Source organism: Lactuca saligna, chromosome 8 (assembly GCF_052625555.1).
Source record: "Lactuca saligna cultivar CGN05327 chromosome 8, ASM5262555v1, whole genome shotgun sequence".
Classification (NCBI taxonomy): Eukaryota; Viridiplantae; Streptophyta; class Magnoliopsida; order Asterales; family Asteraceae; genus Lactuca; species Lactuca saligna.
This window is the reverse complement of record NC_136424.1, coordinates 227,524,512-227,535,190: the sequence shown is the minus strand read 5'-3', so window position 1 is coordinate 227,535,190 and position 10,679 is coordinate 227,524,512. Positions and strand designations below refer to the sequence as shown.

General features: G+C 32.9%; 1 protein-coding gene and 1 long non-coding RNA gene across 2 annotated transcripts; one reads left to right on the top strand and one right to left on the bottom strand.

Annotated features, from left to right (window-relative positions):
• The first annotated feature begins 429 nt into the window (after positions 1-429).
• GC2 (golgin Putative 2) lies at positions 430-7,028 on the top strand. Its single transcript, XM_078967984.1, has 10 exons — positions 430-636; positions 740-1,771; positions 1,862-1,972; positions 2,410-2,469; positions 3,432-3,489; positions 4,903-4,943; positions 5,032-5,124; positions 5,986-6,111; positions 6,272-6,319; positions 6,402-7,028. The coding sequence occupies exons 1-10, from the start codon at positions 583-585 to the stop codon at positions 6,732-6,734; spliced, it is 1,956 nt and encodes a 651-aa protein (XP_078824110.1). The 5' UTR covers positions 430-582; the 3' UTR covers positions 6,735-7,028.
• Positions 7,029-7,316: 288 nt separating this feature from the next.
• LOC145008500 (uncharacterized) lies at positions 7,317-9,713 on the bottom strand. Its single transcript, XR_013663501.1, has 5 exons — positions 9,485-9,713; positions 9,333-9,379; positions 8,165-8,252; positions 7,849-7,880; positions 7,317-7,762 (listed from the first exon to the last, which is right to left on the bottom strand). It is a non-coding gene; the product is annotated as an uncharacterized LOC145008500 (long non-coding RNA).
• Positions 9,714-10,679: the final 966 nt, after the last annotated feature.

Here is a 10,679-nt window from a genome sequence, read left to right as displayed (position 1 = left end):
AATGATGTGTTTTTCCATAGATGAAATAAACAAGATGCTCTACAATTGAATTTAAGAGTCTTCTATAATTTAAGGAGTGTTTGGTTTAGCTTTTGAATACCAAAAATCATTTTAGAAAAAGATCATAGGTAAAAGATGTTTGGCAAAAAACTTCTAAAAACTACTTTTAAATTTTTGCAAAGAAGGACACTTTTTAAAAAAGTCAACAAAAACTGATTTTTTATAACTTTTTAAAAAAAATATTTTGGTCTCTACAAAGCTAAACCAAACACCACCTTAGCAAACAAATCTAAAATTAAAACTATTTAAGTGTTTGAAAGCTTATAGTATTTAACAAAATGTTCTATTTTACGCTACAAATTTCTAGATTTTAATTTAAACATATCGTTTCAAATTTCAATAATCCATATTTTTGCCTGTTTCCTAAGTCATCGATCGACTTGTTGCACCTTGTATTAGCGTTGGACTTTCTTCTTCAATTCCTCTCTCTCTCTCTCTCTCTCTCTCTCTCGGCACCTACTGTCCTGTTGATTCCGAGACGTTCTCCGTCAAAAGACTTATGCTGTAGTGATAACAACAAGAATGTCCGGTTGGATCTCCTCCAAACTCAAAGTTGCCGAGACTCTCCTCCAGCAGGCATCATTCTCTCTCGTGTTATCTACAAAATTAATCCTTTCATGATTCTCATATTGTTGTTCCTATAATAATGTTTCTGACAAATTGATTATGAACTATTCAGATAGACCAGCAAGCGGCCGAATCGCTCCGCAAGAACGAGGCATCGCGATCTGATGATGATTTCAGTCGGGCTATACCTAAGAAACCCGGTGACATTCTGCCTCCCTTGAAAGACCAGCTGAAGAAAAAGAAGAAAGAAGCTCCAGAGAACAGTGATTTTGTTGCTAAATTACGCAATGATAATAATCTGAAAGTGGATGGTAATGAGGTTGGAGGATCACCGAATGTAAACCCTAAATCTAGTTTAACCGATAGTGATTGGACGGAACTGCTTAGCGCTCCTAGTAAGACCATAAATGGGAGCAACGGAGGAGTGCCTAGGGTATCTGGTTTATTGAAAGATGGGAAGAGGCCGATACGATCTGGTTCAAATTTGTTAGCTTTGGAGAGGAAACGGAGCCCGGCTGTTCAAAATAAGAGTGCCAGGAGATCTGATGTTGCATTGGGAGATAAATTGAATGGTGATAGCTTGGATGGCAATCAACGGAGTGTCAGTTCTGAATCAACACAAACAAGTTTTGGATTGCAAGGTCTTGCTAAAAATTTGTCAAGTGAATTGCTTAATCAGGATGCAAGTGGGAGTCTTGTGACTGGTTCAAATGATGGAAGGAAGAAAGAGTTACCTATACATTTGAATGATGAAAATGCTCCTGAAACACAATCAGCTTTTAATCCTGTTCTTGATTTGAACACAGAAGTAAAGAATGAAGAACAGAGGTCCAATAGCAGCATCAGCATGGTTCCACATAATAAAATCATTGGAATTCCAATAACTTCTTCATCTGGGAAGATGGATTCTCCAAGTGATGGTGAGTTGAATATGGAGACAGATTCAGATTCATCTTCAGACTCTGAGAGTGAAGGTGAAAGGGAGGAGAGAAGGAAGAGGAGGGAGCAACTTCTTGCAGAGAAAGCTGCAGCTAAAGCCATTGAAGCCATTAAAGATCGTGAGAATCTTGTTGCTAGATTGGAAGGCGAGAAACAAAGCTTAGAGAAAGCCATTGATGAAAGGGCTAAACAGCAAGCGCAGGAGGTAATGTTTAGTTTTCTATATGATGTCCTTTCTAGTTTCTTTTTCTTCAGCATGATTTATGTCTCGGTTGTTTATTTGCTTTTGGTCCAGGCTTCACAACTGCAAATGACAATGATGGAGACAATGGAAGCAGTTGATTTAGAGAAGCAAAAACATAATGATACAAGAATGAAAGCACTAATGAAGTTGGCAAAACTTGAGGTATTACCGTGTGTGTGTGTGTGTATACATATAGGCGGGGTTTTTTTAGCATGACTGCTGATTGATGTATGCACATTCTACAGTTGTATGGACTGCTGATTGTGCATACATGCAAATGTTGAAAAAAATTAAAAAAAAAATGTCAAATCTTTTTTTTGAGCCTAGATATAGCTTAGACGCACCATTTGGAGAAGATTGATATTTTTGGCGTTGGAAAATGATGAGTTGATTATGAGTTCCCAAGTTCACACTTTTTTTTAGTTCTCACAATAACTCAGCCCTATATATATATATATACACGCATTAACATATCTATTTTTTTAATATTTGTGAGTAAGGTGGTTGTTTTTGTGTTTCAATTTCCTACTGAAATCCTATCTGCCATATTATAAATATTTGGACACAGCAGGTATATAAAATAGTCTTTCATTTTGCAGACTACAAATGCTGAGCTTGCAAAGTCACTTGCAAGTGCTCAATGGAGTTTAGAAATAGAGGTATGCAGATTTTAATTAATATTAGATTGGCTTCAACTTTCATCCATTTCCCCAAGTTGTTTCTACTTAAAAACAAATTTATCCTCATGTTTGTCTGATTTCTAGCACAAAGAAATATACAAGTAACAAAAAAGCAGTGTTTCTTACTTTCTTTCTTTTATTTCCTTTTGATCTAGATAAGATCTTAAGCCATGAAGAAATACTTTTTTTTTTTTTTTTTTTTAAACCGAATTGTATATTACTATTCATTGGTTTTACTTTTTTAATAAATGTGACAAAAGAAACACACCTATAAATTGAAATAATTTTGTCCAATTGAATTGTTGTTATTACTATGCTTTTTATATCAGCATACGATATCATAGAAGCTTATGTGTAGGAGTAGGACAATAGGAGATGTGTTCCTTTCTTATTTGGATACTACAAGTACCACTGCTACTACTACTTTCTAAGCTGAAATTTTCGTAAGAAGATAAAATCTTGTAAAAATGTTGTTTAACATAAGATACTATTGATTGTCAAGTATAATTCTATGTCTGGAAAAGGATGCTTTAATACTAACGATTACGAGTGTGTATGTATGTATATATTTGGTGGATGATTAGGCAGTAATTATATATGATAATCAGCAATTTAGATATCCTGATGCATGGATTGTGTTATTTCCACCCAAGGCACAAGATTATCCAACAACACTTTTAGTTTTAGCCTTTAGGCACCAAACTTAGAAGCAATGGACTAAAACCTGTGTATCATATGTTGTTTGAGACCAAATATATACTATGATATATCAACATCAGCAAATCTTCATGCATGGGCACCCAGTCAGGCATTGGCATCATTTGTTATTTCTTTGCTTTTTCTAGTTTCTTATTGTATTTGTGACTTGTGAAAATCTGAATGATATTTTCCATTGTAACTCCTTTAATATTAAGATTTTTAACTGAATTTACTAAGATTAGGTTAAGCGGGTAGCAGAGCTTGATAGACAAATTGAGTTGAAGGAGGCTACTCATGAAGGTACCTACCTACCTTTTCATTTCAGTTATCTTTTATATACTTCAACCCACTTTCTACTATGCACGTTGTGCTTCTGTATGCATCACTATTACTCAGTGGCCTTGGGTTAGAATTGAATTTAGATGCATGAATAATAATAATCAAAATGCTATTGTTTGTGTTTCTTTACAAATGTAATCACCTTCATACAATCATTTATACTTAACTGAATTTTTTGTTCAGTTTTAGGAATAAATTAATAATTCACATCACTCTTAATCACCCTGTTGATGAGACTGCATTTCAGGGTAACTGCATTTACAGTTGGATCTTATGTAATTTGCTTCCTTTTTTTTTTTTTTTTTTTTCTTCTTCTTCTTCTAGAGCCTCGCTGGTATGCTTATAAAATTTTCAGCAATTCCAAAAAAAAGAAGAAGAAAAAAAGTAATGCATTTACATTTTTCTGAATCACCCTGTTGTGAGACTAATAAAATATTGACACAGTATCTCCAACCTAGACAGAAAACTTAATTCAGTTAAATCAAACAATATATCAGCTTCCTCTAATTACTAAGAAGAAACCTAAATTAAAGTAAAATAATCTTTCATCTATTGTAATTTGTGTATTGTATTGCAGCATAGTAGTTTAAAATGTTTTTTTTCTTATTAATACGTTATACTTTGAAAAACCTACCTTGATTATAGGGCTAAATTGATAAGACGGTGAAAGTGCAAGGGGTTTTCAGTATTTTTTTTTTCTCAAGTTTAAACAATAATAGTAACTGCTTAACACATAGAGGTAGAGATATCTTTTGAGGAATAATATAAGGTTAGATGAGCAAAGTACATATCTAGACGTTTTTTTGAAATTTAAAAATGCTAGAAGTAGAACTAGCATAGCACGTTCATTGATTTGTTTGTTATAATAGCATCCTACTTTCGTTTCTTCATATTACACCATTCTAGTTTGAGAAATCCACCCAATTATCCTCCAAACACAAAGCAATTTTCACCCTTAACTATTTTTGTAGTGATTAAATCATCATATGCTTTTGAGTGCTTAAAAGAAACATTTTTTTTGGCTACCCAGTTCTGAGTTCTGATATCAAGGCTAAATATGAAGAAACACAATGTACTTTGAATACCATTTAGTGTAATCATCATAAAAATATAGTTCAGTGGCTAATTATTTATTTCTTATGCTGGTAAAAGTACATTGTAGTTTGCCCTTTTTCAAACCGAGTAACCGAGAATTTTTATTTTTTAAACGGTTGGGAGTGGATAAAAACTATAGACCATGATAAAAAAACACTACATCAATAAAATGGTAAGAGTGCATTGTTCTGTAAATCTATGACTAGTGAGCTGAATTCCACTTATTTTTATGAATCATTAGACTCACCAGTCGTGTTGATTTCTTATTTTTTCATGTAGAATTAACATCAAAGAAGAGAAGTCATAAGAGTGGAAATAAAGTAAGTATTTCTGAAAGTAGAAATTGCATAATATCTCCTTTAGTTTCCTAGGCTTGTGAAATGTGAAGTGAGTTTTGTTTTGGTGTAGGTGATAGCATCAAGGGGAGTTGAATTTGAACAAGAGATATTGGAGGCAGAGCATGCTTTTGTCACGGATAAAGTTGGACAACTGCAAGAGAAGGTGAAATGTTTATTATTGCATCCTACTTTCATTTCTTACTATTACAACATTCTACTTGCAATATTTTTCTTATTAAGGTGTTGTACTTTGAAATATATATATATATATATATATATATATATATATATATATATATATATACCGATTATAGCAGTGAAAATTGCTTTGTATTTAGATTGCTATAAATAGATAGATTTTCAAGGTACAATGGCTTAAATAAAAGAAATGGAAGTAAGATAACTAATAAATGAAAGTTAATTTCTATTTCATGCATTTAATTAAGCCTATTTTGAGTGACGGCTAAATGTTCTAATAGCAACGTACTTTCATTTATTTAGCATCATACTTCCATATATTTCTGTTAACAGTGCGCTTTCAGTTACTTTTAGTAAGGCATCGTACTTTGAAAAATCTAGTCAAATGACATTGTACTGTATACTGTATAGAATCTACTGCTTTGTATTGGGATAACATTGCTATATATAGCATGTTTTTTTTTTAAATGAAAAACTTCAGTTTGTATGGAGTGGCATGTTAGTTAGAGGATTAAATGTGGAAAATAGTAACCCACTTTCATTTGATGTGCGTTATGGCATCCTACTATAATTTCTATTACAACATTTTACTTTTATTTTTTTCTTGAAAAATTCTAGCATTGTAGTTTCAATATCTTTTCATTATTATATTTCTAAAAGTCTTATCACATTTATAGCAGTGAAAATCGGTTTGCATGTGGATAACACTGCTATAATTAGATAAGAGTTTTAAAAGTAGATTGTAGGAAAAAAAATGCTATAATAAAAGTAGGCTGCTATTTTTGCAGCTTTTATAATAATATGGTATGGTATGTTTTTGTTACAGGCAAAGACACTTGAAACAAGCATTGAAGCAACCCGAAAGGAGATTGAAAATCCAAGTCATGTGGAGGTTGAACTCAAGCGGAGACTTGGGCAGCTGACCGATCATTTGATTCAGAAACAAGCTCAGGTCAGTCAGTGTAAAGAGCTTTTTTAAAAAAAATATTCAGGAGAATTTGCAAAACATTAATAAAAAGACTTATGAGTCCTTTCTTTTTCCATTAAAAGAAAAGCTCAAATGTAGTTTTACTTATTAAATATTCCAACACTTGTTGTTATCTATCAATTAGGTTGAGGCACTGTCATCCGAGAAGGCGATGCTAATGTTTAGGATCGAGGTACACGAGATATCTCCTTAACCACCACACCATCTCTTCTTATAAGGCTAAATAGCAACCTAATTTTTGAATTATTTTAAAGGCGGTTTCAAGGTCGTTAGAGGAGAGCAAATCATCTACAAAACTCACCGAACATCTTCTAACCAAGGATTTAGAATCAGGCTTAAAACCCTTATTTCAAGACAGGTTCCGAAAGGGGCAAAATCAAATAGGCTCATTGGTCCGACAGTTGGACTCCATATTTTCCACAGGTGCTACATTTCTAAGAAGAAATCCAATGGCAAGAACATGCTCTTTCTTTTACCTTTTATGCCTCCACGTTTGGGTCTTGTATATTTTCCGTTCACATACTCAAGTGCCATACCAGTCCGGATCCAGTGCTGTTATCTCTTTGGATAATATCACTGGAGTTTGACTTCTCCCAACACCTATATAAATCACCTCTTTAGATGTTACTTACCTTCTTTGCTTTGGGAATACTGTCTGTTATTCTTGCTTCCTATAGTCTCATCAAATCAGTTTATATACAAATAATACGTCGGATCTAACTAACATCTTCACAAATACGAAAACACACCGCTTTAAATTTTGTCTTCATTTTATTATCAACAACGCCGAAAGCTGTTGTAAGTTACAAATTTTATTGTCATTCATGTAAATTGGAGAGCCTATGGTTGAATATCTATACAAATGTGTGTGAATTTAACTACTACGGTATGCTGCTAACTTAACTTTACTGCGAGAGTTGACATAAAATCATAAAATAGAGAATATAAGCAAAGAATATTGTGATGTTGTATTACTTTTTTTTTTCTAAAAAAAAAGAGATTAATGTTTTACAATGTCTTGGATCTTAACTAGCTATTAGTGGTCTCTTTTATAACAAATACAGACTGTATCTAGGCAGTTGATAATAATCTTTCTTCATTTATAAAACTGTTGTACATCTCTTCGGACGTATTGAACTAACGACTCATAATGGAAATAAAGAACGAAATAATCAAGAAATCCCAAAGGGAGAGTTTTATTTAATTCCAAGGTGTAGTTAGAGGCTTACAAAGAGACCTCTGTATAGGAAGTTAAATTTGGCAAGTGTGTTAACAAAGATGAAGAAACCCGAAGAAGTAATCAAATAGCTGCACAATAATTGTTGTACAACAAAGTCACTAAATTTTATACTTGCACCATTAAACAATAACAAATATGGTTTTGGAGTGTGTTTGATTTAGGGCATTTTATACTTCACTACCTCGCCTCCCCTTGTGTCCGGTCCTGCTATAGCAAAGCCATAAGGAGAGCCGGAATGTTGATGAAAACCCACAAACAATTGTTAGCTAAATGGTATTATTACCTCTCGATAACAGGAAAAAGTTTATAGTGATCAAGAAAACCTTACAACCGTTCATTTTCAAAAGATTTGAAGTAGTGTATCCTGGCTTGGGCCTATCAAGGAAAAAAGTAAAAAACATAAAACTTAATATTTGTAATTTAATTTTACAATAGTTGTGAAATGGTTAAATTTTAGAAACCTGATTATGTGGCTCAACTCTACCCGCTACACCTTTGACATAAAGCATAAAGCGAAATTACCAAAAAAAAACATTATATTTCAGACAATTTATGGATAGTTTGAAAATGCTGAAACTTTTATAGTTTGAATATAATAAATAAAGTATTATTAGTTAAATTGCCAATTTATCCAAATATAATGTTTTTTTTTTTTTACTAATTTATCCTCTAAAAACCATGTATATATGAACCCGGCAAGTCCAAATTGAAGTCAGCCAAAAAGAGCCAATACAAAAGGATCAAGAATCTTTTTTTCTTGCATCAAGAGGTGACTACCTGTGTTGTCTTTGATGTGTAACTATCTATAGGGTCTAATAACTTTCATCAATCAACGATGTAATCTTGTGAAATACCCTTTTAGATTCTGAAAGGGAAAAGAGATGTAACCTTTTTAGTCCTTATGTATGAAAGAAGAAAAATCTTACAATTACCAACTCCCCAGCTATTGTGCTACTAACATCTTTTTAACGGATGTACAAACAACATCACAAATACAAAGAAGAAGAAAAAAATCTAGAAAAGCAAGAGAATAGGAAACAATGGACAAAAGCATCTTTAAAAATAAGGCTTTACATCAGACACTTAATATGTATTAAAACCACAGGTGCAACAAAGTCTAAATGGTTAAGCAATACTTCAGTGTCTGATGAAATTGGGTTTAAGTTGGCTATTAGTGGATGTTGATGAAAAACATTTAAGCTCGGGACCATGTGGCGATGTGCTATGCACCGACCATTGGTCAATTTCTAGATTAAGCCAATATGGTTCAACCATGAAGCCTATGTGCAAATATCGAACCACAACTAATACTTTTTTTTTTTTTTTTTTTTTTTTTTTTTTTTTTTTTTTTTTGTAAAATCATCACTCATGTTTGGTTAACTCTACAAACTGCTCCTGTTAACTTTCAGAATCAGCATGTGAGAACATGGTTTTGCGGTCGTTCTATGCAGTCTGTAGGTATCATATGTATATCTATGTGATTAAATCAAATTTTGTTGTCTTTCTTTTTATTCAAACCAATTCTTATTTATTTTTTGATATTTAGTTTATATTACCCCATCAATCATTCAAACACCTTCATTTGAGATGTTTTTTTAAATCTATTTATTGTTATGTTATCTCCTAGATAACGTTTCATCAAGATGTATTCTAATAAAAATAAGATATACAACATATTAATATATTAATATGTGAATAATATATATTATGAGAGCCATCGTAAAAAAGTTGTATTTTATATCAAAAACTTTACAAATATTGATGTCGATTTATAAATAATTTGTAAGAACCGATACAAACCAATAGTCAAAGTTCAAAGCAAAGTCCTTAAAATTGGCGATCAAAACCTCTTTTTAGATCATAAAAACTAAAATATCTACATCATTAGCAAAAATGTGTGAATAAGAAGCTTATGAAATCGATGATGGAGTGGAATTAAGCTTACTGGTTCTTTGAAGCATTTCATCAATCACTTGATGTGCATCTTCAAATCTGCCCATTATTAACAACAAAAACAATCAAATAAGCCCAAATAAGTTTTTATTTTCACTAAGAAGGTTTGTGAAGCTTGGTGATAGATGAAGAAATTCAAAATACCTCAAATCCAGAATTATAACATGAAGAAGCTAAAACACAGAACTCCCAATTCAAGAACTTCTTCAATATGGTGACTTTAAAGTGACTTTAATGTGGGAAGATGGAGATCACAGTTAATCCGAGATGCGAATGAAAGCCTTCAAACCAAACAACACTTGATAAAAAAACGATTTAGACGATGGTGGAAAAATGAAAGAAGAAATAAGTTGACATAACTAAAGAGAATGGATTTAATATGACAACCTGACAATTCCGTTAAATAAAAATTCGAATTTTATTTGTTACGTTAAGTTCCTGTGGATTAGAAAATAATCTAAAATATATAATTAGAGGTTATATAAGTTTTAAGAACCAAAAACACTCAAAAAATCACGATTTGCCTTGAAAAATCAGCGAAACTCGTCCAACCACACGTTCACGGCCGTAAACCCCTTGGGTCGTAAACCCTTGGACGGCGAACCTCTGGGCTGTAAACCTGTTTACCGCCGAGAATCCATTTCCGGCCGCAAACCCAATCGCTATAAATGTTTTTTCCGGAGTGATTTGTGACAACCGTCAATTTCCGGTCAAGACAAAGTCAACCGAAGTCAACAAGTCAAACCGTTCGACTCATTTTGCACGTGGGTACTATAGTTTATGTTAGGTGAATACTAAACTACTCGCTATTCTAATGAGAGATCATAAATCAAAAAGTGCGAACATCTAGATATCCTTAACCTAAAACTGTGGTACATGGCGAGCCAAACCGATAAAACAATGTTGCATACTCATCGGGAGTGTGTAAGATCCTTAAACAAGGCTTAACAAGGTTTACGAACCTTGCATTGCGAAGCCGGACACTCACAAATGCCACACTCGAAACCTCTCTCAATCGTTTTCACTCTATCTCTCTCTATTTGAAATCTCTCTAAGTATGTGAAACCTCTCCCAAAACTCTCTTTGTATGAGAAATCTCTCTAAGTATGTGAAATCTCTCCCAAATCTCTCTAAGTATGTGAAACCTCTCCCAAAACTCTCTTTGTATGAGAAATCTCTCTAAGTATGTGAAATCTCTCCCAAATCTCTCCAAGTATGTGAAATCTCCCTCAAATATCTCTCTGTATGAGAAATCTCTCCAAGAATGTCAAATCTCTCCCAAATCTCTTCAAGTATGTGAAATCTCTCTCAAATATCTCTTTGTATGAGAAATCTCTCC